Source organism: Blennius ocellaris (assembly GCF_963422515.1).
Source record: "Blennius ocellaris genome assembly, contig: SCAFFOLD_127, whole genome shotgun sequence".
Lineage (NCBI taxonomy): Eukaryota > Metazoa > Chordata > Actinopteri > Blenniiformes > Blenniidae > Blennius > Blennius ocellaris.
This window is the reverse complement of record NW_027662063.1, coordinates 12,077-27,500: the sequence shown is the minus strand read 5'-3', so window position 1 is coordinate 27,500 and position 15,424 is coordinate 12,077. Positions and strand designations below refer to the sequence as shown.

The 15,424-nt window shown below is 53.1% G+C and overlaps 2 protein-coding genes across 2 annotated transcripts in view; one reads left to right on the top strand and one right to left on the bottom strand.

Annotated features, from left to right (window-relative positions):
• lama1 (laminin, alpha 1) overlaps window positions 1-408 on the top strand; it is a gene marked incomplete at both ends in the record, with an annotated part of 47,215 nt that extends 46,807 nt beyond the window's left edge. Inside the window, 2 exons of the mRNA XM_080521823.1 lie at window positions 1-105; window positions 254-408. The exon at window positions 1-105 is cut by the window's left edge and continues 109 nt beyond it. Of these exons, the coding sequence (XP_080377949.1) occupies window positions 1-105; window positions 254-408 (260 nt within the window). The remainder of the gene's footprint in view (window positions 106-253) is intronic.
• Window positions 409-3,485: 3,077 nt separating this feature from the next.
• On the bottom strand, window positions 3,486-14,516 carry LOC308148360 (band 4.1-like protein 3; the record flags this gene model as incomplete). The annotated part of the gene is made up of 20 exons (XM_080521822.1): window positions 14,472-14,516; window positions 13,153-13,243; window positions 12,908-13,087; window positions 12,348-12,452; window positions 12,235-12,277; window positions 12,089-12,164; window positions 11,693-11,814; window positions 11,513-11,609; window positions 11,317-11,404; window positions 10,287-10,439; window positions 9,679-9,776; window positions 8,609-8,784; window positions 8,325-8,368; window positions 6,738-6,785; window positions 6,620-6,649; window positions 6,341-6,532; window positions 5,440-5,526; window positions 4,743-4,817; window positions 3,657-3,752; window positions 3,486-3,578 (listed from the first exon to the last, which is right to left on the bottom strand). The coding sequence occupies exons 2-20, from the start codon at window positions 13,231-13,233 to the stop codon at window positions 3,486-3,488; spliced, it is 1,884 nt and encodes a 627-aa protein (XP_080377948.1). The 5' UTR covers window positions 13,234-13,243; window positions 14,472-14,516.
• Window positions 14,517-15,424: the final 908 nt, after the last annotated feature.

The window sequence follows — 15,424 nt, the reverse complement described above, 5'->3', positions numbered from 1 at the left end:
CCCTGAGTCTGACGGTGGATGGACGGAGCTTCTCCACCCACAACCCCTACCCACAATCCACCTCTGCTGAGACCAACAACCCTGTTTATGTGGGAGGCTTTCCTGGTGAGACCTGTCTGTCTCTCTGCCTGTCTCTCTTGTTCCTGTATGTTTCTCTACCTGTCTCTCTTTCAGAGGGAGTCAAACTGACCTGTCTCTCTCTCTCCCTCCCTGTCTCTCTCTCTCTCTCTCTCCCTCCCTGTCTCTCTCTCAGGTGGAGTCAAGCAGAACTGTCTGTCTGTCGGCTCAAAGTTTCGAGGATGTTTGAAGAACCTGCAGCTTTTCAAGTCTCACCTGCGTGAGGTGTTGGATCTTAGCTCCGCCCACTTCTTGTCGGGGGTCACGCCCCTCTCCTGTCCTGCTGCCTGATTGGCTCTTCAGCATTTAACCTGTTGACTGATCCTGCAGGTGAATAAAGGTTAAGAGACAGACGGGCTGCTGGTGTTTCATTGATCTGATTGGTCCGTGGTGTCGTCGCCTCAAAACAACACGTCGTCGTCATGACAACATGAGAGAACATGACAACATGAGAGAACATGACAACATGAGAACATGAGAGAACATGACAACATGAGAGAACATGAGAACATGAGAACATGAGAGAACATGAGAACATGAGAGAACATGACAACATGAGAGAACCTGAGAACATGAGAGAACATGACAACATGAGAGAACATGAGAGAACATGAGAGAACATGACAACATGAGAGAACATGACAACATGACAACATGAGAGAACATGACAACATGAGAACATGAGAGAACATGACAACATGAGAACATGACTACATGAGAGAACATGACAACATGAGAGAACCTGAGAGAACCTGACAACATGAGAGAACATGGGAGAACATGACATGAGAGAACATCACAACATGAGAACATGAGAGAACATGACAACATGAGAGAACCTGAGAGAACATGACAACATGAGAGAACATGGGAGAACATGAGGAGAGAACCTGAGAGAACCTGAGAACATGAGAGAACATGACAACATGAGAGAACATGACAACATGAGAACATGACTACATGAGAGAACATGACAACATGAGAGAACCTGAGAGAACCTGACAACATGAGAGAACATGGGAGAACATGACATGAGAGAACATCACAACATGAGAACATGAGAGAACATGACAACATGAGAGAACCTGAGAGAACATGACAACATGAGAGAACATGGGAGAACATGAGGAGAGAACCTGAGAACATGAGAGAACCTGAGAGAACATGAGGAGAGAACATGAGACAACATGAGAACATGAGGAGAGAACCTGAGAGAACAGGAGAGAACATGAGGAGAGAACCTGAGAGAACATGAGACAACATGAGAACATGAGGAGAGAACATGACAACATGAGAGAACATGACAACATGAGAGAACATGACAACATGAGAGAACCTGAGAACCTGAGAACATGACAACATGAGAACATGAGAGAACATGACAACATGAGAACATGACTACATGAGAGAACATGACAACATGAGAGAACCTGAGAGAACCTGACAACATGAGAGAACATGGGAGAACATGACATGAGAGAACATCACAACATGAGAACATGAGAGAACATGACAACATGAGAGAACCTGAGAGAACATGACAACATGAGAGAACATGGGAGAACATGAGGAGAGAACCTGAGAGAACATGAGAGAACCTGAGAGAACATGAGGAGAGAACCTGAGAGAACATGAGACAACATGAGAACATGAGGAGAGAACCTGAGAGAACAGGAGAGAACATGAGGAGAGAACATGAGAGAACATGAGAACCACACGCCACTTTTTCACCTTCCATTTTATTGTCCAGAAAAAACTGTCTTCAAAACAGGAAAAGGAAAATCTCCACCAGGAGGAATGACTGGAGGGGGCGTGGCCTCTATGCAAGCTGAGTGGGGGGCGTGGCCTCTATGCAAGCTGAGTGGGGGCGTGGCCTAAATGCAAGCTGACTATGGGGCGTGGCCTATATGCAAGCTGACTGGGGGCGTGGCCTATATGCAAGCTGCATTCTTTTTTTATTTATCATCCGAGTCTGAACCATCTTTTATTTTGAAAAACGAGCGACTTCTCTCCGTCCATCCTGTGACTCAGGCTGCTTCGGTCATGTGACACGTTAACGCTGATTTTAAACCCACGAGCAGCGAAATGAGTAAACAACAGTCGTGTTTGTTGCCAAAGAGGAAAAAGTCCAGTGAGGAGACAGAAAGTAGAAAAACATAAAGTAGAAAAACATAAAGTACACAGTGATTCACCTTTATTAGTAGATTTAGAAAATACCACAGTCTTTGTGTTGGTCCTGTCATTTTATTTTGTAGTATTGGTCTATATGATGCTTCTGGGTTTTGGGGTTTTAAGCAGGAGGCGTTAGAAAAGTGACCACGGGGGGAAACCGGCTGACCGGAGGGGGCGGAGTCTTCCTGAACCTGACACCAGGGGGCGGAGTCTTCTGGAACCTGACACCAGGGGGCGGAGTCTTCCTGGGACAAGACAGGAAATGGTTTCCTAACCTCACAAACACTGTGTAAGTACAAACATAAATACTAGATGCTTGTGGAAAGTTACTCATTTGGGGTTTCCATGGCAACTGTTGCATTGTGGGTAATATAGTGTCGACAGTGTCGGCGTCATGCTATCGGGCCGTCATGGAGGTCCACAGGGTCCAGATGGGGGGTCCAGGTCCTTGTAGGGCCACAGGGTCCAGATGTGACATCACAAGTCACCAGCCAATCAGAAGTCTGTGTGTGTGTGTGTGTGTGTGTGTGTGTGTGTGTGTGTGTGTGTGTGTGTGTACTTGACGTCGCTGCAGTTTCAGTTGGTTCTCCAGTCTGGACCCGGGTCAGTCCTGAAGGGAACAGAGACTCAGACTGTAACCAGCAGGGGGGTCGGGTAAAGTTACCTGGTCAGATAGTTACCTGTCCAGGTGAAGTTACCTGGTCAGATAGTTACCTGGTCAGGTGAAGTTACCTGGTCAGATAGTTACCTGGTCAGATAGTTACCTGGTCAGGTGAAGTTACCTGGTCAGATAGTTACCTGGTCAGATAGTTACCTGGTCAGGTGGAGTTACCTGGTCAGATAGTTACCTGGTCAGGTGAAGTTACCTGGTCAGGTGAAGTTACCTGGTCAGATGGTTACCTGGTCAGATAGTTACCTGGTCAGGTGAAGTTACCTGGTCAGGTGAAGTTACCTGGTCAGATGGTTACCTGGTCAGATAGTTACCTGGTCAGGTGGAGTTACCTGGTCAGATAGTTACCTGGTCAGGTGAAGTTACCTGGCCAGGTGAAGTTACCTGGTCAGGTGAAGTTACCTGGTCAGATAGTTACCTGGTCAGGTGAAGTTACCTGGCCAGGTGAAGTTACCTGGTCAGGTGAAGTTACCTGGTCAGATGGTTACCTGGTCAGATAGTTACCTGGTCAGGTGAAGTTACCTGGTCAGATGGTTACCTGGTCCTGGTCAGTCTCGGTCTCTCCTGAAATGACGATTCTCTTCTCGATCCTGGTCTCCGAGGCTCCGCCCTTCACCGTCTGACCAGGAGGAGGAAGAGGCTGATCAGTGTGTCCTCTGTGGTGCTGCTGTTACCGTGGTGAAGTGGGTGGTGTTACCTTGGTGATGTGGGTGGTGCTGCTGGTGATGGAGGTCTCTGTGGTGCTCTGGGAACTCAGCAGCTGACCTGCAGGACGATCCGACTCCACCCAACTCTGGAACACAAACATTTCATCACCAACATCATCAGTGACATCACAGCCAATCACAGGAACAGGGTGGCGGTCACTGGGTGGAGCAGGGGCAGAGGTCACTGGGTGGAGGTCACTGGGTGGAGCAGGGGCGGAGGTCACTGGGGGGAGCAGGGGCAGAGGTCACTGGGTGGAGGTCACTGGGTGGAGCAGGGGCGGAGGTCACTGGGTGGAGCAGGGGCAGAGGTCACTGGGTGACCAGGTGAGGTTCAGCATTACCTCCGTCAGGGGTTTTCCTCCAGCATCGCCTCCCTGCTCACATGCTGGCCTCTGATTGGTCGGGTTCGTGGATGAGGGGCGGAGCCCAGTGTGAGCAGGAGAGTCGTCTTCAGACCTCCACCCTCCTCCGTCCTCCACTGAGTTGTCAGACACCTCGTCGTCATGACAACGCTCCAGCAGCCGGGAGCTAGAAGGGCTGTTAGCTTGTTCACTAGCATTGATGCTAGCATTAGCTTTGACGCTATCCTGGGTGTTAGCTTGTCTGACAGCGAGCATCACAGCTTCCTCTACTACTGACGGTGCTAGCATGGTGATAGCATCCTCCACTACTGACGGTGCTAGCATGGTGCTAGCATCCTCTACTACTGACGGTGCTAACATGGTGATAGCATCCTCTGCTACTGACGGTGCTAGCATGCTGATAGCATCTTCTACTACTGACTGTGCTAGAACACTGATAGCATCCTCGCTAGTATCGCTAGCATCGCTGGAGTCATCCCCGCTAGCTCGGCTGCTTCGTTCTTCATCGCTGAAATCATCAGAGCCTCCGTCACCTGGTGGAGTCTCAGCCTCTTTAGCATTGTTAGCAAACTCATTGGGCCATTTCTCAGTCGTGTCGCACCCTGGTGGAGCGGGTGGAGGTGTGATGTCACACCCTGGTGGAGCGGGTGGAGGTGTGATGTCACACCCTGGTGGAGCGGGTGGAGGTGGACCCACAAGCCCTCCAGTAGCTACCTGGGACGGAGCCTCCATTGGCGGGTTCTGATCCAGCGCCTCCGTCAGCAGGAGTTCCTCCACCTTCTCTGAAGTCTGAAACACAAGGAGGACGTGAAGACGACCACTTCAGTTTCACCTGTCGGTCGGTTGGTCAGTTGGTTGGTCAGTTGGTTGGTCAGACGGTCAGTCGGTCTGTCACAAAGTCAGACAGTCAGTTGATCGTATGATGGACGGACGGTGGGACAGTCAGACAGTCAGTCGATCTGTCACATGGTCAGTCTGTCAGTCCGATGGTCAGTCGATTGGTCGGTCAGTTGGTCGGTGGGTCAGTCAGTTGGTCAGTCAGTTGGTTGGTCAGTTGGTTGGTCAGTTGGTCGGTCAGTTGGTCGGTGGGTCAGTCAGTTGGTCGGTCAGTTGGTCGGTGGGTCAGTCAGTTGGTCAGTCAGTTGGTTGGTCAGTTGGTCGGTCAGTTGGTCGGTGGGTCAGTCAGTTGGTCAGTCAGTTGGTTGGTCAGTTGGTCGGTCAGTTGGTCGGTGGAACGGTTAGTCATTTGTTCTGATGGTCAGTCTGTCAGACAGTTGGTCAGAACAGACGGAGAACATGAGGTCATTTTGTTGTGATGGAGGAAGAATCACTGCTGCTCTGAGACAGAAAGAGAGAGAGACAGGTAGACAGACAGGTAGGTAGACAGACAGGTAGGTAGACAGACAGGTACCTCCAGCAGGTGAGGTCCTCTGAAGGTCTCTTGGTTCCTCAGCAGAGCCGTCAGCTCAGGAGACATTTCATCTAATGTGGGTTTGGGCTGCAACAAAACGAAGGTCAAAGGTCAAGACAAGAGTCTTCAGTTCAACCTGCCACAGTAATGTGGCTCCACCCATCAGAGGAGACTCCACCCATCAGAGGAGACTCCACCCGTCAGAGGTGACTCCACCCGTCAGAGGAGACTCCACCCGTCAGAGGAGACTCCACCCGCCAGAGGAGACTCCACCTGTCAGAGGAGACTCCACCCATCAGAGGTGACTCCACCCGTCAGAGGAGACTCCACCCGTCAGAGGAGACTCCACCCGCCAGAGGTGACTCCACCCATCAGAGGAGACTCCACCTATCAGAGGAGACTCCACCTGCCAGAGGAGACTCCACCCGCCAGAGGAGACTCCACCTATCAGAGGAGACTCCACCCGTCAGAGGAGACTCCACCCGCCAGAGGTGACTCCACCCATCAGAGGAGACTCCACCTATCAGAGGAGACTCCACCTGCCAGAGGAGACTCCACCCATCAGAGGTGACTCCACCCGTCAGAGGAGACTCCACCTGTCAGAGGAGACTCCACCCATCAGAGGAGACTCCACCTGCCAGAGGAGACTCCACCCATCAGAGGTGACTCCACCCGTCAGAGGAGACTCCACCCGTCAGAGGAGACTCCACCCGCCAGAGGTGACTCCACCCATCAGAGGAGACTCCACCTATCAGAGGAGACTCCACCTGCCAGAGGAGACTCCACCCGCCAGAGGAGACTCCACCCATCAGAGGAGACTCCACCTGCCAGAGGAGACTCCACCTGCCAGAGGAGACTCCACCCGTCAGAGGAGGTCATGTGAGCGGAGCACCTGTCTCACCTCGTCCAGCTCCAGAGGTTCGATCATCGGCGAGTCGTCAAGTCGCCGCAGAGGCGACGCCGCTAAACGTTTGTCCCACTCCGTCAGCCGCCGTCCTCCGTCATCTCCGTCACCTCCCTCTAAGAAGGAGTGGCGCAGGGCGCTGATGGAGCTCCGAGGGTTCTGCACCTCCTCCGGACTCCCAAGTGTCTCCTGGACAGGCAGGAGGTGTGAGACAGGAGACAGGAGGTGTGAGACAGGAGACAGGAGGTGTGAGACAGGAATTAGAAGTAGACTTACCTGAGTTTTCAAATCGTCATCCTGATCAGACTGAGAGAGAGAGAGAGAGAGAGAGAGAGAGAGAGAGAGAGACATTACCTGTCTGCTGGTGTTTCCAGGACAAAGCTTCCTGTCTTACCTCCGTGTTGGTGAACTCCCCGTCCAACGCTGTGTCAGTCAGCTCAGTCTGCACAAATAGGACAGAGGTGAGACAGGTGGTACAGGTGAGACAGGTGGTACAGGTGAGACAGGTAAGATATGTGCGACAGGTAAGAGAGGTGAGACAGATGATCGATGTGAGACAGGTAAAAGAGGTGAGACAGGTGATATAGGTGAGGCGGTAAGAGAGGTGAGACAGGCGATATAGGTGAGACAGGCAATATATGTGAGACAGGTGATATGGGTGAGACAGGTAAGAGAGGTGAGACAGGTGGTCATTACTTTGGTGTCGTGTCTTTGTGGCGTTGGAGGACTCTGCTCTGTTCTGTCCTCCTCCTCCTCCACCTCCTTCTGCAGGACCTCCTCCTCCTCCACCACCTCCTTCTGTGGGACCTCCTCCTCCTCCTCCTCCACCCGCAGCACCTCCTCCACTCGCAGCACCTCCTCCACTGTCGGAGAACAGAAAGGTAGTTACTGCTGAGTCACAGGACGTTACTGCTGAGTCACAGGACGTTACTGCTGAGTCACAGGAAGTTATTGCTGAGTCACAGGACGTTACTGCTGAGTCACAGGAGGCTACTGCTGAGTCACAGGAGGTTACTGCTGAGTCACAGGTAGTTACTGCTGAGTCACAGGAGGTTACTGCTGAGTCACAGGACGTTACTGCTGAGTCACAGGACGTTACTGCTGAGTCACAGGAGGTTACTGCTGAGTCACAGGGCGTTACTGCTGAGTCACAGGTAGCTACTGCTGAGTCACAGGAGGTTACTGCTGAGTCACAGGACGTTACTGCTGAGTCACAGGAAGTTACTGCTGAGTCACAGGAGGTTACTGCTGAGTCACAGGACGTTACTGCTGAGTCACAGGAGGTTACTGCTGAGTCACAGGACGTTACTGCTGAGTCACAGGACGTTACTGCTGAGTCACAGGAGGTTACTGCTGAGTCACAGGACGTTACTGCTGAGTCACAGGACGTTACTGCTGAGTCACAGGAGGTTACTGCTGAGTCACAGGGCGTTACTGCTGAGTCACAGGAGGTTACTGCTGAGTCACAGGACGTTACTGCTGAGTCACAGGACGTTACTGCTGAGTCACAGGAGGTTACTGCTGAGTCACAGGACGTTACTGCTGAGTCACAGGACGTTACTGCTGAGTCACAGGAGGTTACTGCTGAGTCACAGGGCGTTACTGCTGAGTCACAGGTAGTTACTGCTGAGTCACAGGAGGTTACTGCTGAGTCACAGGACGTTACTGCTGAGTCACAGGAAGTTACTGCTGAGTCACAGGAGGTTACTGCTGAGTCACAGGACGTTACTGCTGAGTCACAGGAGGTTACTGCTGAGTCACAGGACGTTACTGCTGAGTCACAGGACGTTACTGCTGAGTCACAGGAAGTTACTGCTGAGTCACAGGACGTTACTGCTGAGTCACAGGACGTTACTGCTGAGTCACAGGACGTTACTGCTGAGTCACAGGAAGTTACTGCTGAGTCACAGGACGTTACTGCTGAGTCAGGGTGGTTGTGGTTCTTACGTGGGTCCGGTTCCGTCCGTCTGTGAGGCGTTACCATGGCGACGGCTCTGGATGCTCCGTACAGCCCAGATCCCATATCTGTAGAAAGACCACAACCATCAGGACCAGGAGGACCAGGAGGACCAGCAGGACCACCAGGACCAGGAGGACCAGGAGGACCAGCAGGACCAGCAGGACCACCAGGACCAGGAGGACCAGAAGGGCCAGCAGGACCAGCAGGACCAGCAGGACCATCAGGACCAGCAGGACCAGGAGGACCAGCAGGGCCAGCAGGACCAGAAGGGCCAGCAGGACCAGCAGGACCAGCAGGACCAGTACCTCCGTCCAGGCTGCGGCTCAGCAGGTTCCTCTTGCTGATGCATCTTGGGAAATGTGGCGGCGGTCTGGAGATCTGGGCGCTGGCCCTCCGGCTCTGGACCTGGGTCCGACCGCTGTACCGGAACCTGGAGCCCAAAGACAGGAACTTCTTGGGAGGTTCCTCTGGAGACCTCAGCCTGAGAGACAGACAGGGAGAGAGTCAGACAGGTGGGGGGACAGACAGGTGAGACAGACAGGTGGAGGACATACAGGTGGAGGACATACAGGTGGAGACACAGACAGGTGGGGACACAGACAGGTGGATGACAGACAGGTGGAGGACATACAGGTGGAGACAGACAGGTGGAGACACAGACAGGTGGGGACACAGACAGGTGGAGGACAGACAGGTGTAGACAGACAGGTAGAGAGACAGACAGGTAGAGAGACAGACAGGTGCAGACAGACAGGTAGAGAGACAGACAGGTGTAGACAGACAGGTAGAGACAGACAGGTAGAGACAGACAGGTAGAGAGACAGATAGGTAGAGAGACAGACAGGTAGAGACAGACAGGTAGAGACAGACAGGTAGAGACAGACAGGTGTAGACAGACAGGTAGAGACAGACAGGTAGAGACAGACAGGTAGAGAGACAGGTAGAGAGACAGATAGGTAGAGAGACAGACAGGTAGAGACAGACAGGTAGAGAGAAAGACAGGCAGATAGACAGACAGGTAGAGACAGACAGGTAGAGAGACAGGTAGAGAGACAGACAGGTAGAGAGACAGACAGGTAGATACAGACATGCAGAGAGACAGACAGGTAGAGACAGACAGGTAGAGACAGACAGGCATAGAGACAGACATGCAGAGAGACAGACAGGCAGAGAGACAGGGAGAGAGACAGACAGGCAGAGAGACAGACAGGCAGAGAGACAGACATGCAGAGAGACAGACAGGCAGAGAGACAGACAGGTAGAGAGACAGACAGGCATAGAGACAGACAGGTAGAGAGACAGACAGGCAGAGACAGACAGGTAGAGAGACAGACAGGCAGAGAGACAGACAGGCAGAGAGACAGACAGCACTGACCTGAAGAAGCAGTGATGCTCCACACAAACCTTCCACAGCCTTTTAGCAGCTCGATGGTTGAAGAGCTTGAAACCGATGGTCGATTCAAACTGCTCAAACTGAGAGACAGACAGGGAGACAGACAGACAGACAGGGAGAGAGACAGGGAGAGAGACAGGGAGAGAGACAGACAGGGAGAGAGACAGGGAGAGAGACAGACAGGGAGAGAGACAGACAGGGAGAGAGACAGACAGACAGGGAGAGAGACAGACAGGGAGAGAGACAGGGAGGGAGACAGGGAGAGAGACAGGGAGGGAGACAGGGAGAGAGAGAGGTCAGGCTGCTATATTCAGTTGGACAAGGTCCAAACGTCCCTTGAAAATTGTGTGAGTGTGTGTGTGTGTGTGTGTGTGTGTGAGTGTGTGTGAGAGTGTGTGTGTGTGTGTGTGTGTGTCTGTGTGTGTGTGTCTGTGTGTGTCTGTGTGTTTGTGTGTGTGTGTGTGTGTGTGTGTGTGTGTGTGTGTGTGTGTGTGTGTGAGTGTGTGTGTGTGTGTGTGTGTTTGTGTGTGTGTGTGTGTGTGTGTGTGTGTGTGTGTGTGTGTGTGTGTGTGTGTGTGTGTGTGTCTCACCTCTCCTGGACGAACTTTAACATAGAAATTGTTCCTCTTGTAAGAAACCTTCAGGATTTTCGGCCACGAGAACCGATTGATCCTCAGTCTGTCTCTGTAGACCAGCAGCCCACTGCTGCACACGCCCAGGGTGATGGCCACGCCCTCAGAGTCCTACACACACACACACACACACACACACACACACACACACACGCCCAGGGTGATGGCCACGCCCTCAGAGTCCTACACACACACACACACACACGCCCAGGGTGATGGCCACGCCCTCAGAGTCCTACACACACACACACACACATGCCCAGGGTGATGGCCACGCCCTCAGAGTCCTACACACACACACACACACACGCCCAGGGTGATGGCCACGCCCTCCGAGTCCTACACACACACACACACACACGCCCAGGGTGATGGCCACGCCCTCAGAGTCCTACACACACACACACACACACGCCCAGGGTGATGGCCACGCCCTCAGAGTCCTACACACACACACACACACACGCCCAGGGTGATGGCCACGCCCTCAGAGTCCTACACACACACACACACACACGCCCAGGGTGATGGCCACGCCCTCCGAGTCCTACACACACACACACACACACGCCCAGGGTGATGGCCACGCCCTCCGAGTCCTACACACACACACACACACACGCCCAGGGTGATGGCCACGCCCTCAGAGTCCTACACACACACACACACACACGCCCAGGGTGATGGCCACGCCCTCCGAGTCCTACACACACACACACACACACGCCCAGGGTGATGGCCACGCCCTCCGAGTCCTACACACACACACACACACACACACACACACACACACACACACACACACACACACACACACACACACACACACACGCCCAGGGTGATGGCCACGCCCTCCGAGTCCTACACACACACACACACACACACACACACACACACACACACGCCCAGGGTGATGGCCACGCCCTCCGAGTCCTACACACACACACACACACACACACACACACACAGGTGGAGCTGACGGAGGTACCTTGGCATGATGGAGGTCGACACCATACATGGAAAGTTTCTTCACGTTTTCCAAGAAGTTTAACTCTGCTTCAGCTGGAGTCATTCCTCTGCACACACACACACACACACACACACACACACACACACACACACACACACACACACTGAAGAGGCAGTGTTGAACACAGTATCAATAAAGTTGTCTTTGAACTCACCTGTAGCTCCGGTGAAGCTCCAGGATCTTCGCCTCCATTTCTTCACTTTGATTTGGAGCAAAGTTCACTTGACTGATGTAACCTGGAGGACACTCCTCTGAGGGACAGACAGGTGGAGACAGACAGGTGAGAGAGAGAGGGAGAGAGAGAGAGAGAGAGAGAGAGACAGACAGGTGTTACCTGGGTCGTAGTCTCCGAGTTCTGATTGGACGGTGTAGGAGCCCAGAACTGTCTGAGTCGCAAACGAACAAGGAAGACGTCCGGAGACAATGTCCTGTCTCAGCTGGAGACACAGGAAGTACCTGCAGACAGACAGGAAGTGAGACAGCTGGAGACACAGGAAGTAGCTGCAGACAGACAGGAAGTGAGACAGCTGGAGACACAGGAAGTAGCTGCAGACAGACAGGAAGTGAGACAGCTGGAGACACAGGAAGTAGCTGCAGACAGACAGGAAGTGAGACAGCTGGAGACACAGGAAGTAGCTGCAGACAGACAGGAAGTGAGACAGCTGGAGACACAGGAAGTAGCTGCAGACAGACGGGACGTGAGACAGACGGGCAGTGAGACAGGACCTACCTGCTGATGTCCTCCGTCAGCTGGACGGGGTCCGGAGGGTAGAACTTGACGTTGAAGGAGAAGGTCCAGGGGACGCCTGAAAACCCAGGAGGACGTCAGCACCTGAACGCATCACGGCCAAAGCGACCAATCAGACGAGGGCTCACCTCGGACCTGCTTCTTCATCTCCTTCAGCGGGTCCAACCAGTTCTACAGGTGGGGGACAGACAGGTGAGACAGGGGGACAGGCAGACAGGCAGACAGGAGGACAGACAGGTACCTTGTTGTTGTCTGCGTCCCTGAAGCTCAGGGAGAAGTAGTCCCTCTCCAGCAGGTTCAGGTGTCCACAGACCTGGTCCAGGAGCTGGACACCTCGAGACCGCTTCTGTCAGGAGACAAGGACAGTCCAGGTCCTCACTACTGACACTAGTCCAGGTCCTCCAGGTCCCCCAGGTCCTCACTACTGACACTAGACCAGGTCCTCCAGGTCCCCCAGGTCCTCACTACTGACACTAGACCAGGTCCTCCAGGTCCTCACTACAGGCACTAGACCAGGTCCTCCAGGTCCTCACTACTGACACTAGACCAGGTCCTCCAGGTCCTCACTACTGACACTAGACCAGGTCCTCCAGGTCCTCACTACAGACTCTAGTCCAGGTCCTCCAGGTCCTCACTACTGACACTAGACCAGGTCCTCCAGGTCCTCCAGGTCCTCACTACTGACACTAGTCCAGGTCCTCACTACAGACTCTAGTCCAGGTCCTCCAGGTCCTCACTACAGACTCTAGTCCAGGTCACTACAGGCAGTCCTCCAGGCCCTCCAGGCCCCCCCCCACTGACCTCCAGGGTGCAGCAGAAGACAGACCCGTCCAGCAGATGGACCTTGACCTGCATGGTCCTGAAGGACAGAGGTTGTCTGTGGGACAGACGGCTGCAGGACGACAGGTGGCTGCTGGTGTCCTCGGCCAATGAGCTGCGAGGCTGGCTGCGGGAGGCCCCGCCCCCTCCGGCCCCCCCGCCCTGAGGACAGACGGCTGGTCAGGCGGTGGTGCGTTCACTGACCGCGGGACGTCTCCCCACCTTACCTGCTTCGGCGTGGAGTGGGAGGCGGCTTCACGGAGGAACTCTGCCTCTGTGGGCGTGGCCTCAGCAGACTCTGTCGCCATGGTGACGGTCCTGTCACACAGGGAGACACGAGAGGAGGACCTGCAGGTCAACCGTTACTATGGCAACCATGATGGAGAGGAGGATGAAGAGGATGAAGAAGATGAAGAGGATGAAGAGGAGGATGAAGAGGATGATGAAGAGGATGAAGAGGATGAAGAAGATGAAGAGGATGAAGAGGATGAAGAAGATGAAGAGGAGGATGAAGATGAAGAGGATGAAGAGGATGAAGAGGATGAAGAGGAGGATGAAGATGAAGAGGATGAAGAGGAGGATGAAGATGAAGAGGATGAAGAGGAGGATGAAGAGGATGATGAAGAGGATGAAGAGGATGAAGAAGATGAAGAGGATGAAGAGGATGAAGAAGATGAAGAGGAGGATGAAGATGAAGAGGATGAAGAGGATGAAGAGGATGAAGATGAAGAGGATGAAGAGGATGAAGAGGATGAAGAGGATGAAGATGAAGAGGATGAAGAGGAGGATGAAGATGAAGAGGATGAAGAGGATGAAGAAGAGGAAGAGGATGAAGAGGATGAAGAAGAGGATGAAGAAGAGGAAGAGGATGAAGAGGATGAAGAGGATGAAGAAGAGGAAGAGGATGAAGAGGATGAAGAGGAGGAAGAGGATGAAGATGAAGAGGATGAAGAGGATGAAGATGAAGAGGATGAAGAGGAGGATGAAGATGAAGAGGATGAAGAGGATGAAGAGGATGAAGAAGAGGAAGAGGATGAAGAGGATGAAGAAGAGGAAGAGGATGAAGAGGATGAAGAAGAGGAAGAGGATGAAGAGGATGAAGAGGAGTAACAAATGTAACTGTGTATCGCACAATGCTCCTTCACCTGCAGTAAGTTACTGACACACACACACACACACACACACTCACACACACACACACACACACACACACCACACACACACACACACACACACACACACACACACACACACACACACACACACACACACACACACTGCAGTGTGATGAAGCTGAACTATTGTCTTTCTGAACTGAATTTTCCTCCTGCTGCACCCTCCACCCTCCTCCACCCTCCTCCACCCCCCGCTGCTCCTCCTCCTCCTGCACCCTCCACCCTCCTCCACCCTCCTCCACCCCCCGCTGCTCCTCCTCCTCCTGCACCCTCCACCCACCTCCACCCTCCGCTACTCCTCCTCCTCTTGCTGCATCCCCCCCGCTGCCCCTCCTCTTCCAGCTGCACCTCTGTATATAGGACATTATTACCTCCTCCTCTGCCTCCTCCTCTCGCTTCTGCACCTCCTCCTCTGCCTCCTCCTCTCGCTTCTGCACCTCCTCCTCTCAGTTCCTCCTCCTGCTCCTCCTCTTCCTCCTCTTGCTGCTGCACCTCCTCCTCTCAGTTCCTCCTCCCGCTGCTGCACCTCCTGTCCTCGTGCGGGACGTTCGCCCTCTCACCGCGCTGAAGAAAGCGCTTTCTGAGGATGACGTAGCTGTGACGTCATGACGCACGGTCCGTAGACACTGCGTGATTGATTCAGTTGATTTAATTATATTGAGCTTCCGTATTGATTAACCCCATCTGTGTGTGTGTGTGTGTGTGTGTGTGTGTGTGTGTGTGTGTGTGTGTGTGTGTGTGTGTGTGTGTGTGTGTGTGTGTGTGTGTGTGTGTGTGTGTGTTACTCACCATGATCCAGGTCAGCAGAAAAAATAAAAATAAAAATGAGATAAACAAATAGAAAACATGTTGTTATTTACTAACAAAGAGGAAATTATCCTGATGATGATGATGATGATGATGATGGGGGGGGGGTCTGTTTCCTCTGGTTCTGGTCTGTTTCCTCTGGTTCTGGTCTGTTTCCTCTGGTTCTGGTCTGTTTCCTCTGGTTCTGGCCTGTTTCCTCTGGTTCTGGCCTGTTTCCTCTGGTTCTGGTCTGTTTCCTCTGGTTCTGGCCTGTTTCCTCTGGTTCTGGTCTGTTTCCTCTGGTTCTGGCCTGTTTCCTCTGGTTCTGGCCTGTTTCCTCTGGTTCTGGTCTGTTTCCTCTGGTTCTGGCCTGTTTCCTCTGGTTCTGGTCTGTTTCCTCTGGTTCTGGCCTGTTTCCTCTGGTTCTGGCCTGTTTCCTCTGGTTCTGGCCTGTTTCCTCTGGTTGGGGTCTGTTTCCTCTGGTTCTGGTCTGTTTCCTCTGGTTCTGGTCTGTTTCCTCTGGTTCTGGTCTGTTTCC